The sequence below is a fragment of the Dictyostelium discoideum genome, assembly GCF_000004695.1.
Source record: "Dictyostelium discoideum AX4 chromosome 3 chromosome, whole genome shotgun sequence".
NCBI lineage: Eukaryota > Evosea > Eumycetozoa > Dictyosteliales > Dictyosteliaceae > Dictyostelium > Dictyostelium discoideum.
Genome location: NC_007089.4, coordinates 1,803,250 through 1,824,091, shown reverse-complemented (window position 1 = coordinate 1,824,091; position 20,842 = coordinate 1,803,250). Strand labels below are relative to the sequence as shown.

General features: G+C 20.5%; 7 protein-coding genes and 1 non-coding gene across 8 annotated transcripts; 5 read left to right on the top strand and 3 right to left on the bottom strand.

The window, feature by feature from the left end:
• Nucleotides 1-1,683: 1,683 nt before the first annotated feature.
• Nucleotides 1,684-3,405, top strand: DDB_G0279243 (hypothetical protein; the record flags this gene model as incomplete). The annotated part of the gene is made up of 2 exons (XM_636656.1): nt 1,684-1,843; nt 2,021-3,405. 2 exons carry the CDS (start codon nt 1,684-1,686, stop codon nt 3,403-3,405), a joined length of 1,545 nt encoding a protein of 514 aa, XP_641748.1.
• Nucleotides 3,406-5,902: 2,497 nt separating this feature from the next.
• On the top strand, nt 5,903-9,263 carry DDB_G0279241 (Arf guanyl-nucleotide exchange factor; the record flags this gene model as incomplete). The annotated part of the gene is made up of 6 exons (XM_636655.1): nt 5,903-7,066; nt 7,143-7,298; nt 7,391-7,612; nt 7,720-7,841; nt 8,003-8,519; nt 8,685-9,263. 6 exons carry the CDS (start codon nt 5,903-5,905, stop codon nt 9,261-9,263), a joined length of 2,760 nt encoding a protein of 919 aa, XP_641747.1.
• A 339-nt stretch (nt 9,264-9,602) lies between these two features.
• Nucleotides 9,603-10,587, bottom strand: gtaY (GATA zinc finger domain-containing protein 25; the record flags this gene model as incomplete). The annotated part of the gene is made up of 2 exons (XM_636654.1): nt 9,603-10,412; nt 10,501-10,587. 2 exons carry the CDS (start codon nt 10,585-10,587, stop codon nt 9,603-9,605), a joined length of 897 nt encoding a protein of 298 aa, XP_641746.1.
• A 1,509-nt stretch (nt 10,588-12,096) lies between these two features.
• Nucleotides 12,097-15,027, bottom strand: DDB_G0279237 (hypothetical protein; the record flags this gene model as incomplete). The annotated part of the gene is made up of 1 exon (XM_636653.1): nt 12,097-15,027. One exon carries the CDS (start codon nt 15,025-15,027, stop codon nt 12,097-12,099), a length of 2,931 nt encoding a protein of 976 aa, XP_641745.1.
• Nucleotides 15,028-15,478: 451 nt separating this feature from the next.
• Nucleotides 15,479-15,697, top strand: DDB_G0279235 (hypothetical protein; the record flags this gene model as incomplete). Its single annotated transcript, XM_636652.1, has 1 exon — nt 15,479-15,697. One exon carries the CDS (start codon nt 15,479-15,481, stop codon nt 15,695-15,697), a length of 219 nt encoding a protein of 72 aa, XP_641744.1.
• Nucleotides 15,698-16,022: 325 nt separating this feature from the next.
• tRNA-Val-UAC-2 lies at nt 16,023-16,096 on the bottom strand. The gene has a single exon. It is a non-coding gene; the product is annotated as a tRNA-Val (tRNA).
• A 614-nt stretch (nt 16,097-16,710) lies between these two features.
• DDB_G0279233 (hypothetical protein) lies at nt 16,711-18,045 on the top strand (the record flags this gene model as incomplete). The annotated part of the gene is made up of 1 exon (XM_636651.2): nt 16,711-18,045. The coding sequence occupies one exon, from the start codon at nt 16,711-16,713 to the stop codon at nt 18,043-18,045; it is 1,335 nt and encodes a 444-aa protein (XP_641743.2).
• A 1,303-nt stretch (nt 18,046-19,348) lies between these two features.
• DDB_G0279391 (hypothetical protein) lies at nt 19,349-20,683 on the top strand (the record flags this gene model as incomplete). The annotated part of the gene is made up of 1 exon (XM_636650.1): nt 19,349-20,683. One exon carries the CDS (start codon nt 19,349-19,351, stop codon nt 20,681-20,683), a length of 1,335 nt encoding a protein of 444 aa, XP_641742.1.
• Nucleotides 20,684-20,842: the final 159 nt, after the last annotated feature.

The window sequence follows — 20,842 nt, the reverse complement described above, 5'->3', positions numbered from 1 at the left end:
TATTACAATAATTAGTGAAAATTTTTTATTTATTGTTATGAAAAAAAATTTATTTTTATCTTTTTTTTTTTTTTTTTTTTTTAGTGATCGATTGTTCCATTTGGATCTAATAAAAAAAAAAATAAAAAAAATTAAAAAAAAAAAAATAAAAAAAATAGGTAACTAAAAAATTAAAAAAAAAATAAATAGGTAATTAAAAAATGATCTATGGACAGGAAGTTTAAAAACGCTTGAATCTAAAAAAAAATAAATAAAAAAAATAAAAACAAATAGAATCAATGTTTTTATACTTAAAATATTTTTAATCTTTATTTTCTTAGTAATGGATCTAAATAAAAAAAATTAAAAAATGATAAAATAAAAATTTAAGATTGAAAAAATTTAAATAATAATATAATGAAGAAAATAAACAAAAGAATAAAAAAGCAGTATTTTTTTTTTTATAAAAACTATGGTATTATTAAAAAAAAAAAAAAAAAAAAAAAAAAAAACCTTTAACTTAATTTTTAAATTTTTTTTTATTATTACATTAGTTTTTTTTGTTTTTATTCAATATTACCACAATTTTTATTTTTTTTTAAAAATTTTTGAAAAAAAAAAAAAAAAAATAAAATTGGAACAAAAATATTTAAAGATTTAAAGAAATCTTAATTCTAAAAATAAAAAAAAAAGGATCAGTTAATTAAAATTTTATATAAACTAAAATATTGAATAGTATTTTACTTTTCATAAACAAATAATAATAATAATAATATTAATTTAGTGAATATATAATGGTGTGAAAAAAAAAAATAATAATAATAATATTAATTTAGTGAATATATAATGGATGGGGTAGATTCAGTGTGTAGTTTATTGCTCTTTAACCCTATCCATTTTTAAGTTACTACAAAAAAACAAAACCAAAAAAAAAAAAAAAAAAATAATATTATAATTGTTTTTTTTTTTTTCTCAGCCAATGTGTTAAAAAAAAAAAAAAAAACAATTTAATCATTACCACACCACTTTATAATAATAAAAATGTTTTTTTTTTGAATTACACCAACCCACACTGTGATGTTTTTTTTTTCAGATATAATAATATGAAAATGGTTATTATTAATATGAAGACTGTAAGTCAATTTGTTTTTTTGATTCTTCGGATGCCAAAAGGCAAAATTAATTTTTTATGGTTAACACCCATGAGTAACACACACACACTATCATTACCACTACCACCATTGTAATAATATTTGTTTTTTATTTTTTTATTTTTTATTTTTGTTTTTTTTTTCAAGTGGTTTATATAAGTCTAATTGATACAGTAAAAAATAGAAAAAAAAAAAAAAATAGAAAAAAAAAATAGAAAAAAAAAACCAAGGTCCAAAAATAGAATTAAAAAAAAAAAAAAAAATACTTTTTTTTTAAATAAAAAATATAAAAAAAATAAAAAAATTTATTTGATTAAAATTTAAATTTATTTATACAATTTTTTTTTTCCATAAAAAATTTTTTTTTTTTTTTCATATTTAACCATTTCAATTTTACTAATTTATTTTTCCATTTCAAAAAAAAAAAAAAAAAAATACCAAAAAACAAAAAAAAAAAGGAAATAGAAATATTTATAAATATTAAATTAAATTAATTGTTTAATAAATAAAAAAAAAACTTTTTTTTATAAAAAAATAATTTTATAAAATCAAAATGAAAAAACTACAAAAAAGTTTAAATCACAGAACTTCTGATGAAGATTATTTAAAATTAATTTTTTTCATTTTTTTACTTGGCCATTTTTATGATCTAAGTGTAAATGGAATAGAAATAGAAGAAATGACTGAGGATGAATCATTATTAAAAAGTAAAAGTATGTATAAAAAAAAAAAAAATAATAAAAAAAAATATAATTGAAAAAAAAAAAAAAATGTTCACCACCCACACCTTTTATTAATAACATACAATTTCTTTTTTTTCTTTTTTCATTTTTTCTTTTTTCATTTTTTTTATTTTTTTTATTTTTATTTTTTTATTTTTTTTTTATCAGGTGGTGCTCTCCAATGTATCTTGGTTAAAGATAAAAAGAAAAAGAGAAAACTAGACAATTCAACTGGAAATTGGAAACAAAATGGTGAAGAGAAGCCAATTAGAGATTCCATTACTAAAGATCAAGGTATTACTCAAAGTAATAGTCCATATGTTAATTTGTTCCAAGAAATTACTGAAAATTTCCAAGTTACTAAAAGAACTTTAACTTATCAAGATAATAGTAATAATAATACTAATACCGGTAATATTTTCAAACTCTGGGAATTTTCAATCCAATTGGCTCCAAATATTTTCAATGCAAATGAAATTCTTTTACGTCACTATTTAAATGATGATCCAACCATTACAACTTCAATCAAATATGTAATGCTACCTATTAGTTCCATAGTTGCAATTCCTAAATTTCCAAATAGTACTTCCATCGTTTATCCACATCATAAATCAATTAACATCAATAGTTCAAAAGTCATTTTTGAATTATTCTTAACTATGAATCAATTAAATCAATCTTTTAAACCACGTTTTATTTCTCAAAAAATTGATTTAATACAATCACAAAACTCAAAAAAAAAAAAATTAAATAACAATAATAATAATAATAATAATAATAATAATAATAATAATAATAATAATAATAATAATAATAATAATAATAATAATAATAGTAATAATAATAATAATAAAAATAATAATAATAATAATAAAAATAATAATAATAATATTTTAAATAATAATAACATTTTAAATAATAATAATAATAATAATAATAATAATATTTTAAATATTAATAATAATAATAATAATAATAATAATAATAATAATAATAATAATAATATTGGTGATAATTTTATAATAGATTCTAAACTCAATTATAAAGATAATAATAATAATATTAATAATAATAATATTAATAATAATAATAATAGTAATAGTAATAAAAATAATAATAATACTATTAATAATTTTAATAATAATAATAATATTATTAATAATAATTTTAATAATAATAATAATACTATTAATAATTTTAATAATAATAATACACAACTTGGAGATCCAGTTAATATTGTATATTCATATAATCCATGTTTATCAAATGTTACAAGTCCAATTCAAAATTATCAATGTAGTTCATTGGCTTCCTCAATTGATAGTTCTCCAAAGTTTTTTAGCCTTTTTTCAATTGATGTTTTAAAATCTTACACTGAAAAAAAGAGATTAAAGTTAAATTCATCATTTGATGGTACTTTTAATATTGGCCAGAGTTCCTCAACTAGTTTAAATAGTAGTAGAAATACCTCACCATTAGTTCCAATGGAAATTATTGATTGCAATGAACAATCAAAACCAAATATTAATTTTTTACTTTGTGATAAAAATTAAATCTAAAAAAAAAAAAACAAACATAGCAAATATTGTAAATAGATTTTAAAAAAAAAAAAAAAAAAAAAAAACTTTTTGTAAATAGATTTAAAAAAAAATGAAATCAAATATTAAAATTAAAATTAAAATTTAAATAAAAAATTAAAAATAAAATTAAATATAGTTATACTTTTTGATTTAAAATTTTTATTTTTTTTTTATTTATTTAATTTTTTATTTTATTCTTTAAAATTTTTTTTTTTTTAATTCAAATAATTAATTACAATAGGGTAGATATATAAACTCCTTCGAATTTTAAATAAAAAATTTTCAACCCCCATACCACAAACATTATTAATTTATTTTTTTATTTTTTTTATTTATTTTAATTAAAATATTATTATTATTATTTTATTTTTTTATTTTTTTTTTGTGGTAAATATTTAACTTTAATTCTTTGTTTGAATAGTTTATTTGTATTTTATTTTTTATATCAAATAATCTAAAAAAAAATAAAAAAAAAATAAAAGAAAAAAATAAAAAAATAAAAAAATAAAAAATTCATTGTAATATTACAAAGTAGTATTAAAAACTCTTTTCTATGTACGGATATCAAAAAATTACTTTTATTATATTCATTTATTTTTATTTTTATTTTATTTTTTATTTTTAATATTTATTTTTATTTTTATTTTATTTAAAGTTTTATATTTCAAAATAATTGGAACAATATCTATCTAAAAAAAGTAATTGTTGAAAACATTGCATAATACTTTTTTAGTACTTTCACTTTTTTTTTTTTTTTTTTTTTTTTTTAAAAAGAAATTTTAAAAAAAATATTAATAAAAATCTAGTTCTTATAACGCAGTTAAAAAAAAAATTCATATCCTCAAGATATTTTTTTTTTTTTTTTTTCAAAATTTAATTTTTTTATTTATTTAATATATTTATTTTTTTTATTTTTTTTTTTTTTTTTAAAAACCACCACAAAATTGTAATACCTCATAGTAATATTTATAAATATTTTATCACACTTAATATATATATTTTTTTTTTTTCAATCCATTATATTTTTTTGTTTTTTATTTTTTTTTTTTATTTTTTTTTTATCCATTTTAAAAATAATAAAATATCTCAATTAAAATAAAATTTTTTTTATAGTCTTTTTTTCATTTATTTTTTTATTATTTTTTTTATTCATAGAATGATTAATAATAATAATAGACATTGAAATCAATAGTTAATTGAATTAATAAATCACTTAATCAATCAATCAATCAATCTATCAATCAATCAGTCAATCAACAAGTAAATTATAATTAAATAAATAAATAAATAAATATCATCACCCCTTCATCATTTTATCACACACATAATACGTTGTAGCTCTAATTTTAAACTTCAAATATCAACAAAATATAATTAAAATCATAATCACATCACATCCAAAAACTCAAAAAAAAAAAAAAAAAACACAATAAATTATATATCTATATATAGAATTTGGGGTAGTGGTGTTTTTTTTTATTTTTTTTATTTTCAATATTATTTTTCCTTATTTTATTTTTATTTTTATTTTTTTTTTTATTATAATTTTTTTTTTTTTTTAATTTTAATACTTTTTTTTTATTTTTATTTTTTTTTTTTATACTGTTATTATTTTCATTAAAATACAATAGAGTAAATTGTTAAGTACTGTTGTAATTTTAAATTATTATATAATTATACACATTATCATATTTAACACTGTGTGTATTTTGTGTTTTTTTTTTTTTTTTTGGAATTTAATTTTTTTTTTTTAATAATTATTTAATTTTTTAATTTTTTAATTTTTTAAAATTTTTTTTTTTTAATTCACCATTTTTATATTTTATTTGATTACCACCCACTCAACTCACACATTCATTAGGTTAAATTTAAAGTTTTTTTAAAAAAAAAATTAAAAGATTTTAAAAAAAATTTTTTCTTCTTTTTTATCTTTCTTTCTTTTTTTTTTTTTTTTTTTTTTTTTTTTATTATTTTTTATTTATTTTTTAAATTTAAATTTTATAATTAATTAATTTATTGGATACTAACAATCAAAAATTACAATAAATCAATATTAAATTAAAAAAAAAAAAAAAAAAAAAAAAAACATTTAATTTTATACAGGTGATCACAAATTTTAAAAAAAAAAAAAATAAAAAAAATGGGATTTCTTTTATTTAATTTTTTAAAATCAAATACAGAATTTCAGTATCCCTGTTTTTGGTTAAATAAAAAAAATATATTTTATTTATTCCTATAAAATTTTATTATTTCAAAAAAAAAAAAAAAAAAAATAAAAAAACAAAAAAAAAAAAAAAACCACATCCCAATTCAAAAAAAAAACAAAATATACGTTTATCCACTTAATAAAATTATATAATTACATGTGAAACATTAAAACAATTTAAAAATACTTATATATAAATTGGAGACCAAAAAAAAAAAAAAAAAAAAAAAATATTCCTAAAAAAAAAAAAAAAAAAAAAAAAAAATGGAAACCAATAACCAAAGTTCTTCAACCAACACAATTCTACTTGAAGAAAATGAAAATAATAATCAAAATAATTTAAATATAAATTTGAATACTGGTAGTAGTAATAATAGTAGTATGAAAAATAGTAATAGTATTCATGACATTCTAATAGAAAATAATCGTATTGCAAAAGACACTATTATTGTTAATAGCAATATATTAAACAGCGGTGAAAGAAATAATGAAGGACAATTAAATTTAAATTCTAATACTAATAAAAGTTTTGATAATCCAAATAATATAAAAAATTTAGAAGAAGAAAGTGATAATATTGAAAAAAATAATAGTAAAAATAATATTAATAGTCAAGACAATATTAATAATAATAGTAATAGTAATAATAATAATAATAATAATAATAATAATAATAATAATAATAATAATAATAATAATAATAATAATGATAATATTAATGATGATAGTAATAACAATATTTTATCAATAGGAAAAGAGAAAACACAACAATATAATCCATTAACAAGAGGTAGTAGTTATTTATTAGATAATAATTCGATAGCATCATCATCAAATAGTTTTAGTCCAACGGGATTAGTTCAAGTACCTTTTACACCTGAAACAGTAACAATAAAAAGACCAATAATGCTTTCGACAAATTTAGAACAAAAACAATCATTTTACAATACAGAGACTGAAGATGGTGAAGATAAGAATGATAATAATAATAATAATAATAATAATAATAATAATAATAATAATAATAATAATAATAATAATAATAATAATAATAATAATAATAATAATAATAATAATAATAATAATAATAATAATAATAATAATAATAATAAGAATAAAAAGAATGATAATAGTAATAATAATAATAAAACAAAAAATGGAACAAATATTGATGATCCATCAAATTTTTCACCAAAATTAACATCAAAAATTGGAAGACATACAAAAAAGCCATCAGTATTTCCTTGTATAATCGTTGTTTTATTTGAAATAATTTTTGGATTAGGTACATTATATCCATTGGTAATTGGTATCATTAGACATCATGTAACTTTGTTAATTTGTGGTTGTTTTGGTTCTTTATTTTTAGTTTTTTCAATAATTGGTTTTATTTCTTTATTAAAAATTAGACCTGTACTTTTAAAAATAGTAAGTATTTTATTATTTTTTATAAAGAAAAAAAAAAAACAAAACAAAACAAAATCTAATATTATTTTACTTTTAGTTTTATTATTGGAAATATTTTTCATTAGGATTAATTATTTTAGTTACAGTTGCAATTGGACTATTATCATACTATAAAGATCCATTAGTAGTTTCAAATTGGTGGGCAAGTTTAATTCTATGTGTTGGAATTGCAATTTTATTTATTATATGGACTGTAAGTTTTTAATTATTTTTTTTTTTTTTTTTTTTTTTTCTTTTATTAATAATAACTTTTTATCAAAAAAAAAAAAAAAAAAAAAAAAAAAGGTAACCTGTATATTATGGATTAAACCTCTTATAAAAGAAATTAGATCAGTAGAGTCAGTGGTTTTAAAAGAATTAGTAGATGAAGAGAATATAAAAGATACATCAAGTGATATAGATATTGATACTTTGGATAAATTAACTATTAAACCACAATATGGAATAATTCAACCTGAAGAACCATTAAGAATTGCTATGAGAAAGTTTAATAAGAACCCTGAAACTGTAATTATTATTATTATTATTATTTTCATAATGAATTATGATTATTATTTATTTTTTAATAAATAACTAATTTTTAATTATTATTATTTTTATATATACATATATAGGGTATTCAATTTATTCAAGAAAATAATTTATTATCACAAACTCCATATAGAGATATTGTAACATTTTTATATAATGTTGATGGTTTAAATAAAGTTAAAGTTGGTGATTATTTAGGTGAAAAGTAAGTTATTTATTTTATTTATAATATAATTATTAAATTATTATTAAATAATTTTATAATAATATTAAATTAATTAAAAATTTAATATACTAATAATTTATTATTTATTTATTTATTTATTTTTTTTTTTTTTTTTTTTTTTTTTTTAAAAAAAAAACTAGTAACCCAATTAATATTAATATTTTACAACAATTTGTTGATCAATATAATTTCCAATCGAAAAAATTTGATGAATCATTAAGAGAATTTTTATCTAAATTTAGATTACCAGGAGAAGCACAAAAAATTGATAGAATTATGGAATCATTTGCAAGAAAATATCATAGAGATAATCCGGGTACATTTCCAGATTCAGATACAGCATATTTATTGGCATTTTCATTAATCTTATTAAATACCGATGCTCATAATCCAGCGATAAAGAATAAAATGACAAAGAGATCATTTGTACAAAATAATACTGGTTTCAAGGGTAAAAAAGATTTACCAATTGAATATTTAGAGAGTTTATACGATAGAATAATTAATTGTGAATTAAAGATGGATAGTGATTCCTTATTTTCAAATGCTTTAATTAAAGGTTGGTTAAATAAAATGACTTCAAATGAAAAAACTTGGCAAAGAAGATGGTTCGTTTTAAAAAATAATTGTTTATATTATTTTAAAAATGAAAAAGATGTAAGTTTTATTAAATTTTATTATAATTTAATTTTTTATTAATAATATTAACTATTTCATTATAATTATTATTTTTATTATTATTATTATTATTATTATTATTATTATTATTATTATTATTATTATTATTATTATTATTATTATTATTATTATTATTATTAATAGGAGGACCATCCAAAAGTAATTATACCATTAGAAGGTTTAAAAGTTACATTATTATCAGATTTAATATTTGAAATTGAAGATACAACAGTTGGAACTATTAAATCTGTTAAATTAATGCCAACTGGTCCAGTTGAAGGTCAACATTCTAAATATTTATTGAAAGCTCCAACTATTGAAGAGGCAAATAAATGGGTAGATTCAATTAGAAATAATGTTTTAGGTAGCCCAGTATTACAATTAATAAAGAAAAAGAAAAAAATTTTAAATAGACCATCAGGTGGCGCTCGTAGAAAGAGTATTTCAAATGAAAATAGTCATCACCATCATCATAGCCGTGGAAGTGGTGGTGGTGGTAGTAGTAGTAATAAATATCATGCAAGTAGTAGTAGTGCTACTTCTCCAATTAATGTACAACAACCTAATCCTCAAAAAGGTTCAATAGATTCACCTGTAGTTCCAATAGGTAGAGAGAATGATGTTGATTCATCAGTAAATGGAAGTTTAAAAAGTGATGATTATTTAACAACTGCAACAACATCTGAAACTGATATCTATGGTGGCAGTCAAAGTTCGATTTAACTCTTCTTTAATCCTTATTTAACCTTATATATTAATAAAAAAATTTGTAAATATTAGTTTTTTTTTTTAAAATTTAATTCTGAAACCTTTCAGACACATTTTTAATATTTTCATTTTTTGTATTTTGTTTTTTATATATTTATTTTATTTAATAATGATAAATAAAATCTAATAAATTTAGATCTCGATCAGTATAATTATAAATATTTAAATAAAAAATTAATACATCCAAATTGGCATGGGTCTATTAAAAAAAAACTATTTAAGATTTATTTGTTTTATTTTTAATATTACAGATTTATTTCTTTTTATTTTTTATTATTACATTTTTTTTTTTTTTTAATTATATAATACAAAACCTAGGTCATCATAGTTTGTTATAATTTCATCATTGTTTAATAAATTTTTAATGCTGTTTTTTTGTTTCTCCATCAAGTCTTTTTTTTCTTTTTTCATTAAATGTAAACCACATGCATTACAAACATCAACGAGCTCACCTTTAATTACATTTTTTCTCCAATATGGACAAGATCTTGTTCCATAACGAAAGCAATATTCTGGTTTTGGTTTTGATGGTCTACCTCTTTTTGGTTTATTTGATTTTGCAACTTCTACATCTTTTTCCTTATTTTCTTCATTTTCTTCATTTTCTTCATTTTCTTCATTTTCTTCATTTTCTTCATTTTCTTCTTTTTGATCTTTATGTTTTTCCAATGATGTTAAAAATTGTTGTTTTGAATTGTGACCTTGTTTTTTAGGTGATTGTTTGGTATGAGATTGTTGTAGTTGTTGTTGCTGTTGTTTTTGTTGTTGTTTTTGTTGTTGTTGTTGTTGTTGTTGTTGTTGTTGTTGTTGTTGTTGTTGTTGTTGTTGTTGTTGTTGTTGTTGTTGTTGTTGTTGTAATTTTTGTTGATGATGTTGTTTTTGATCAATAATTTCAATATTAGAATTAGGAAAATTAGGAGAAGAGAATGGTGAAGTTGGTACCATTGAATTAGTTGGGTTTATATATTCTAATAGGTCACATTGAAGACTATTTAATTCTTTAATTCTTTTAATTTTCTCTTCAATTTCATAGATTAGTTCAATTGATTTTATTAATGTTTCATAGTTACCATTTCCAAATTGTTGATTGATTTTATTTTCTATCTGGAATGTATAAATAATAATAATATTTTAAAAAATTAGTATTTGTTAAAAAATTATAAAAATAAAAATTATTATTATTTAAATTTACCTCTTTTAAAAGATTATTTCTTTGATTTACTATTCTTTGAATTGATTCTTGATAATTATCATTTTTATTTTTATTATCAAAATTCATTGTTGGAAATTTTATTATTTATATTAATTTTTATTATTATTATTGTTATTATTATTATTATTATTATTATTATTATTATTATTATTATTATAATTGATTAATTATTTTTTTTTTTTTTTTTTTAATTAAAAATGAGAAAAAAAATATATAAAAAAAAAAAAAAAAAAAATATTACAAAAAAAAAAATAATTAAAAACCATTGTTTGTGTGATTGAAACAGAAAAAATCTTTGCAAACTTTTTTTTTTAAGAAAAAGCATGGGAAATAAAATATTTCGAAGTATTGAGATTTTTTTAATAAAAAAAAATTTTAAAATAATCAAACCATTTTTTTTTTTTCCAGCCCATTAAATTTTAATTTGGCCAACCAAAAACTGAAATAAAAAAAATAAAAAAAATTAATTGGAAATCTAGGAATGATCAATTCATATTGTTTTTTTAGAAAATTAAATAAGAATATTTTATTTTTATATTTTAAATAATAATATTTTTTTTATTTTTTTTTTTATTATTATTACTATATATTATTTTCTTAAATTTAAAACACAAAAATCAACCCCCAAAATAATTTAATAAAATCATAAATGGTTTCATGATATTTTTAACCTCAAAAAAAAAAAAAAAAAAAAAAAAAAAAAAAATTCGATATATTTTCGTTTCTCTAGGATGCACAAAACAGAACACCTCTTTAAATTTAAAAAAGTTTAAAAGTTTAAAAAAACCATTACACAATAACGAAATAATATTTTTTTACTTATCTTTGTGCTGATTAATAGAAAAAAAAAAAGAATTTTAATCAGTATATTTTTTTAATATAAATTTTTTTTTTTTTTTTTTTTTTCCCAAACACCCAAAAAAAAAAAAACACATTCCCATTTATTTAAGAGGATTCGTACAGAAAAAAAAAAAGCCAAACCAGAGCTGAATAAAATTAATTTTCAGCACTTTAAAGATTAATATTCAGCTGATATTTTTATATACGGCCAAACTTAAAAATAATATTTTATCCCTATTTTTTTTTTTTCTATAAAAAATATCTTCAATATGGACTTCCTAAGTACTATTAGAATAATTAAAATTTTTTTTAAAAATAAAAAAAAACCTTACTAAACTCCATTTTTTTTTTTTTTCTTTTTTTTTTTTTTTTTATTATTTATAATTTTAGCTCCCCCATTGAATTCATTTAAATGTGTTAAAAGAAAAAAAAACTCTAAAGTATTAGGATCAAAATTAAATTTAAAAAATCAATATCAAAAAGATTTTATTAGAAAAGAACAACCATTTCAAAATGTATTAGAGATAACTGTGTCCAATAATGATAAATTTAGAATTTTATTTATAAATAATAATGGATACTTTTATAAACCTTAATCAAAATAAAAAAAAAAAAAATAAAAAATAAAATAATAATTAATAATTAATTCTGATTGAAAATATTATTATTATTATTATTATAATTATTATTATTATTATTTTTTTTTTTTTTGAACAAAAAAAGAAATATATTATTTTATTTCTTTTTAATATCATCAATAAATTCTTTAAATGAATTAGTTTTTGAAACTTTTTTCAAATATTTTTCCAAATCTTTTTCTGGATTACTCTCATCGACAACTTGGTCATCATCCAAATCATCCAAATCTTCAAATCCTTCTAAATCAATAGTTTCATCATCATCATATGATTGATCTCCATCTAATTCTTCAAGTTCTTTTAATAAGCCTCTTAAAGAATCATCATCATTATCATCATCAAAAGATTCTGTTTCATCATCTTCTTGAATTTGATTTTGTTTTTGTTGTTTTTTATTTGGATTTGAATTACTATTATTATTATTAAAAATATCACTTATTAATTTTTCTTCATCATCATCATTTTCTTGATTAATATTAAAACGATTTTGTAAATTTTCAAATTCTCTTTCACCAATTTTTTTAATAATTTTATCTTCATCAAAATTGAGTTCTCTAGCTGTATTTATAAAATCTATATAATTTGTTTCTGAAATATTATTATTATTACTATTATTATTATTATTATTATTATTATTATTATTATTATTATTATTATTATTATTAATAATAATATTTTTATTATTATTTATTTCTTTATCATCATTTTCTTCATTAATAAAATCATAATCATTTTCTAAAAAAGAATTATCATCATCATCGTCAATTGATTCATCATTAATACCATTATCATCATAACCTTCATCTTTTAATTCTTGTAAATATTGTTTAATTTCTTTAATTTCTTGAATTATTAATTCTTTTCTTTGTTTTTCATCCTCTTCAACATCCATTAATGAAGTATTTAAATATCTTTCAGGATTTGGTTGAGATAATAATTTTTTAAATTTTGGATACATTAATTTAAATTCTTTATCCAATTGATTTGACTCTTTTTTTGACATTGATTCCATTAGATTACCCATTTTACCAATGTAATCATTTAATACATCCTCCTCCTCATTGATATCTTCTTGAATTAAATCCTCAGCATAGAATTTACCCCATTTATCAATGGCACCTTGTGAAATTGGTTCACCGTGTTTATCGGTTGGTGTAATGATTTTACCATCTTTATAGATTACTTTCTCTGGTATACCTGAATGTTTATTAATTAAACGTTCTTCACGATCAATGACTCTCTCATTTTGAATTTCTGTATACTTTTCAGTGGCTTCATCAAATAGTGAATCAAATTCATTTAAAACATTTCCCAATGGTTTACGTGTTGAAAATACTTTAATACCTTTTTGTTTCATTAAATCTTCATCTTGTTCTAATTTTATATTTAACATCTCTTCTCTTGGATGAATTTCTTCTCTACCTAAATCTTCACGATCACCTTCATCTTCATCACCTTCATCACCAAAATCTAAATCAAAATCGTCATCATCATCTTCATTATTTAATTCATCAAAATCTCTTTCTTTAAATTGTAAATCTTCATCATTATCATCATCTTCTTGATCTAATAATAATTCACCATTATTTCTTTTTTGTTTTCTTATTTCCATTTCTTGTTGCTTTGATTCAATTTTATCTTGTTCTAATAATAATAAATCATTTATATCAAATTCTAATTCACTATATTTTGATTTTACTTTTATATTATTATCTTCATCATCATCTTGATCATCTTTTCTATTTTTATTATTTTTAAAAGTTAAATTACCATTTTCATCATATTCAATTAAATCACCATTATTATTTTCAATATATTGATTAAGTTTTTCTTTATCATCTAAATATTTATCTCTTTCAATATCTTCTTGACCATCATCATCTTCAAAATCTTTATGATCTAAACCTAATTCAGGATATTGATCTTTAATTTGTTCAATCATTTGATGTTTAATATCAGTTTCAACCTTTTCAGAGATATGTTTAAATTCTTCAGTTTTGCCCATTGCATCAGTTATTGTATCACCATACTTTTCAAAGATTTTTTCAACCTCTTTTGATCTACCCATTTCATTTAAAACTTTTACTAATGAAATACCAATTTCAATATTAACTGGATGATTGAGTGGATAAATTTTCTCTAAAATTTCATGTGCTCTAACTAGATATGGTTCTGCCTCTTCAAATTTATTATCGAAAATTAAATACTCTGAATAATTACTACAAAAAACTCCCAACATTTCATCTTTTTTCCACATTGATCTTATTGATGGTTTTGAACTTGAAAATTGTAAAACTTGATTTTTCCAATAAACTTCCAATAAATCAATCGATTGTTTTGAACGTGTCATTGCATCTGTCATTTTATCAACCCTTGAATAGGATTCTGCTGAATTACTTAATAACAATGCAAAATCACGTAAATCAATTTTATCTCTAGTTTTTTCAGATGCAAATATATTTCTAATATAAAATAATGCTTTATTATAGGATTCCAATGCTTCTTCCCATTTTTCATTCTCTTGATGTTCAAAACCAATTGCTGATAATGCTTTTGCCAATTTTAAATATTTATTTAATGTTTCACTTGATTCAATTGGTGTTAACCCTGGTGGTACTAAAAAATCTAAATCAGTTGTAGTTTCATATGGTAAATGTCTTGGTTTAAATGGTGCAATTGAATCTGGATTTATAAAATTAAATTTATATCCATTTTCATTTGTTGAATCTGATGTTGATTCTGTTAATTCTTTTGTTTTATTATTATTAGTAGTAGTTCCAGATTTCTTTAGTGAAACACCACCACCTCTACTAAATTTATTAAATGTTGAAAAAAATTTTATATTTTCATTTTTCTCAAATTCAAAATTATTTAAAATATTGATATTTGTTGATAAAGTTTTAATTGTGGGTATTGGTGTAGTTTTAAATTGGTTTTTATTGATATTATAACTTGGTTTCACATTATTTATTAAATTTAAATTTTTGACAAATTTAAAACATTGTAAAAACTTTATATTATTACTCATTTATTGGTTTGGATATATTAAAAAAAAAAAAAAATGGATAAAAAAAAAAAAAAAAAATGAAAAACGAAAAAGATTTCGGTTAAGTAAACTTTTTTTTTTTTTTTTTTTTTTTTTTTAAAATTTCCAATTTATTTTTTTTTTTTTTTTTTTTTTTTTTTTTTTTTAATAAACTAATATAATAATTTTTTAAAAATAAATTTATGTTTGTTTTAATTAATTAATTTTTGGGAATTTATTATTTGAAAAAATAAAATGGTGTAGTAAGAAATTGGAAAAAATCTGCCCTGAACAATATTTAAAATGTAAAATCAAATGAAAATAATTATTTAATTTTTTTTTTTTATTATTTTATTTTTATTTTTTAAATATAATGTCATAGCAAAATGAAAAATTCGCTAAATAAATAATGTTGGTCAAAAAAAATATTAAAAAAGAAGATCGTGTATTTAAAATGTCTCTTAATAGAATCAACAATAGCAAGGGGTATATCAAAAATAATGAATTGGTATGCCTTGGCTTTAATTCAATGGATTTATCAAGGAATCAACTCTATAGTAAAGGTCAACAGGATTGGAATCCTATGGTATTTAATTATATGATAGAATGTTTAGATGAATTATCTAGAGATATACTACCAATTCAAAGCCTACTAAATAAAACAGGAGTTTGATGATTTCTATGTGGATTTTGGTAATAAAACTTGGAAGATTTACGTAGTCTATGTTAACCTTATGATCCTTTTTGATGTTTCGTGGGATTATATGTGTAATTCTGTTTGTGATAGTGTTATAAGGGACTACACCATCTGGCCATGGGAAATTGAATGTCGGGGATTTATAATTACAAAAAAAAAAAAAAAAAAAAAAATTTTTTTTTTTAATGCAAGGTTGATTACTTTTTGCTTATTGTTTATTTAGTTTTTAATAATGATTAATCATAGCTTATCCTTTAAAGGAAAGTTTAATTAGTATTTTCCGTAAAATTTTAAAAATATATGATCCGACCGAGGATCGAACTCGAGACCTGTTGCGTGTAAAGCAACCGTGATAACCAACTACACCATCAAACCAAACATGATTTTTTTGTTATGAATGTCATTAAGATTAATCACCAATCAACAACAATCTCTTTTTTTGATTATTTCATTTTTCATATAAAAAAGACTTAAAAAACAAATAAATAAATAAATAAACTATTTTAAAAAGCCATCTTTTTACTTTATTGTAATTTATTATTTGTTTCGTTTTGAGAATTTTGCGTAGCAAAATTTTCAAAAAAAAAGCAAAAAATAATCAGATCGAAAAAAACAAACAACAACAACAATCTCTTTTTTTGATTATTTCATTTTTCATATAAAAAAGACTTAAAAAACAAATAAATAAATAAATAAACTATTTTAAAAAGCCATCTTTTTACTTTATTGTAATTTATTATTTGTTTCGTTTTGAGAATTTTGCGTAGCAAAATTTTCAAAAAAAAAGCAAAAAATAATCAGATCGAAAAAAACAAACAACAACAACAATCTCTTTTTTTGATTATTTCATTTTTCATATAAAAAAGACTTAAAAAAAAAAAAAAAAAAAAAAAAAAAAAAAAAAAAAAACCTGGGAACCCAAGTTAATTAGAAAATTTCCAGATTTTTAACTTTTTAAAGAAAAATAAAAAAAATAGAAAGAAAATAAAATGAAAATCACAAACAACACCACAAATATTAAGCAACACAAATGCCTACAAAAAATAAGCGAAATTGTGGATAAAACTCAATTAAAAAAAAAACAATTCAAATACGTCATAAACATCAATCACGAACCAGACGATAAAATAAAAAAAGATTTAGAAAAAAGTTTGGACAAAAAAGATGTTTTAATCAAAAGTAATAATACATTCAAAATTCTCACAGACAGTATTAGTACAGTAATCTATTTTGTAAATATGTTTGATGCAGAATTAAAAGGACAATTTATAACCACTATAAGACCAAAAAATATGTATACAGATTTTGATTGGTATAAATCACTCACAGAAATAGAATGGGTAATAGAAAATGAAGGATGTAAACTAATTAAATCAGAAATTAAAGGCGAAACTCTAATTATCAAAACAGTGAAAAGAGTCGTAGAAGAATTTGACACTATCATTGAACTAGACAATCTAACATTAATTGGACACTCCAACAAAGGATGGAGAGATCAAACCTCATTACCAGAAAATCAAGAAGAAAACAAAAATAAAAAACAATCAGATGAACAACAACCACAATCTACATCAGAACAAATACCAAAACAAGGAAAAAGAACAATCATTATCCCACCAATCACATCCTCATCTAATGATAAAACATTTATGGCCCTAGATGATACAGCTCAAAAGGTAATAGAAGCATCACTAGAAAACGTAGATGAACTAACAAGAATAGAGAATGAGATCAATACACAATCGATAAACAATCAAGAAATTAAAACAAAATCAGAAAAACCTATTGAACCACCATCTCCATACAATACACCAATAAAACAACACGGCGAAACAAAGGGACTAACAACGGAAGAAAAACTTAGAGAGGCAAATGATATCTTCGACTTCACCAGCCCAAACACTGATGCAATAAGAAAAATAGAATTCCCACTTTCAATCCCTTCAAATCAATGGTTCTTCTCCTCTCCAATAAAACATATCATGAGTTTCAGCCCAACTTATGGTACACCATCGAAAATTATCGATTCACCAAGTAAATTGTTAAACACACCAAAAAAGAAACAACAAGACAAAACAAACAAGACCAACAAAACACCAGTCAAACCAAAATTGGGTGAATATGGACAAAAAAGCATAAAAACAAAAATGGATGAAGATATAGACAACTTCAACAAGGAAATTCTAAAACAAATCAATAAATCAAAAAACCCCACAAACACACAAGACCAACAACACAACGAACAAAGTAAAGATCAGTTAGAAGACAAAATAAACCAGAAACTTCAAAAGGTAGATAAAAATCTACCCCAAATAAAACTATAAAGAAAAACACAATAAGAATAGGTGTTTGGAACGTCCAAGGATCCAACACCATCCAATCTGCCAGCATAATAAACACCGTTTTAGACAACAACAAGCTGGACGCAGCACTTCTAACTGAAACAAATATAAAAACAAATAAAATTTACTCAATAAATCAACAATATAAAAACAAAATAACACACCACGCACCAATTGATAAAACAGGACAAGGGGTGTCACAAATCATCATCAACACCCGCAATAGAACTTCCTAAACATCTCAAAAAATACAATAATTCACTCAGTACTTTCTATAAATAAAAAAAAAAAAAAAAAAAAAAAAAAAAAAAAAAAAAAAAAAAAAAAAAAAAAAAAACCCAAGTTAATCAGAAAAATAAAAAAGATAGAAAGAAAATAAAATGAAAATCACAAACAACACCACAAATATTAAGCAACACAAATGCCTACAAAAAATAAGCGAAATTGTGGATAAAACTCAATTAAAAAAAAAAAAACAATTCAAATACGTCATAAACATCAATCACGAACCAGACGATAAAATAAAAAAAGATTTAGAAAAAAGTTTGGACAAAAAAGATGTTTTAATCAAAAAGACCCTGTAAAAAAAAAAAAAAAATAAAATGAGATCTAGCATCTCAAGGAGAAGCAAATAATAATTGCGTTATCCAATTCAAAAAAAAAAAAAAAAAAAAAAAAAAAGATTAATCACCAATGAGATCGAAAAAAAACAAACAACAACAACAATCTCTTTTTTTGATTATTTCATTTTTCATATAAAAAAGACTTAAAAAACAAATAAATAAATAAATAAACTATCTTAAAAAGCCATCTTTTTACTTTATTGTAATTTATTATTTGTTTCGTTTTGAGAATTTTGCGTAGCAAAATTTTCAAAAAAAAGCAAAAAATAATCAGATCGAAAAAAAACAAACAACAACAACAATCTCTTTTTTTGATTATTTCATTTTTCATATAAAAAAGACTTAAAAAACAAATAAATAAATAAATAAACTATCTTAAAAAGCCATCTTTTTACTTTATTGTAATTTATTATTTGTTTCGTTTTGAGAATTTTGCGTAGCAAAATTTTCAAAAAAAAGCAAAAAATAATCAGATCGAAAAAAAACAAACAACAACAACAATCTCTTTTTTTGATTATTTCATTTTTCATATAAAAAAGACTTAAAAAAAAAAAAAAAAAAAAAAAAAAAAAAAAAAAAAAACCTGGGAACCCAAGTTAATCAGAAAATTTCCAGATTTTTAACTTTTTAAAGAAAAATATAAAAGATAGAAAGAAAATAAAATGAAAATCACAAACAACACCACAAATATTAAGCAACACAAATGCCTACAAAAAATAAGCGAAATTGTGGATAAAACTCAATTAAAAAAAAAACAATTCAAATACGTCATAAACATCAATCACGAACCAGACGATAAAATAAAAAAAGATTTAGAAAAAAGTTTGGACAAAAAAGATGTTTTAATCAAAAGTAATAATACATTCAAAATTCTCACAGACAGTATTAGTACAGTAATCTATTTTGTAAATATGTTCGATGCAGAATTAAAAGGACAATTTATAACCACTCTAAGACCAAAAAATATGTATACGGATTTCGATTGGTATAAATCACTCACAGAAATAGAATGGGTAATAGAAAATGAAGGATGTAAACTAATTAAATCTGAAATTAAAGGCGAAACTCTAATTATCAAAACAGTGAAAAGAGTCGTAGAAGAATATGACACTATCATTGAACTAGACAATCTAACATTAATTGGTCACTCCAACAAAGGATGGAGAGATCAAACCTCATTACCAGAAAATCAAGAAGAAAACAAAAATAAAAAACAATCAGATGAACAACAACCACAATCTACATCAGAACAAATACCAAAACAAGGAAAAAGAACAATCATTATCCCACCAATCACCTCCTCATCTAATGATAAAACATTTATGGCCCTAGATGATACAGCTCAAAAGGTAATAGATGCATCACTAGAAAACGTAGATGAACTAACAAGAATAGAGAATGAGATCAATACCCAATCGATAAACAATCAAGAAATTAAAACAAAATCAGAAAAACCTATTGAACCACCATCTCCATACAATACACCAATAAAACAACACGGCGAAACAAAGAGACTAACAACGGAAGAAAAACTTAGAGAGGTAAATGATATCTTCGACTTCACCAGCCCAAACACTGATGCAATAAGAAAAATAGAATTCCCACTTTCAATCCCTTCAAATCAATGGTTCTTCTCCTCTCCAATAAAACATATCATGAGTTTCAGCCCAACCTATGGTACACCATCGAAAATTATCGATTCACCAAGTAAATTGTTAAACACACCAAAAAACAAACAACAAGACAAAACAAACAGGACCAACAAAACACCAGTCAAACCAAAATTGGGTGAATATGGACAAAAAAGCATAAAAACAAAAATGGATGAAGATATAGACAACTTCAACAAGGAAATTCTAAAACAAATCAGTAAATCAAAAAACCCCACAAACACACAAGACCAACAACACAACGAACAAAGTAAAGATCAGTTAGAAGACAAAATAAACCAGAAACTTCAAAAGGTAGATAAAAATCTACCCCAAATAAAACTATAAAGAAAAACACAATAAGAATAGGTGTTTGGAACGTCCAAGGATCCAACACCATCCAATCTGCCAGCATAATAAACACCGTATTAGACAACAACAAGCTGGACGCAGCACTTCTAACTGAAACAAATATAAAAACAAATAAAATTTACTCAATAAATCAAC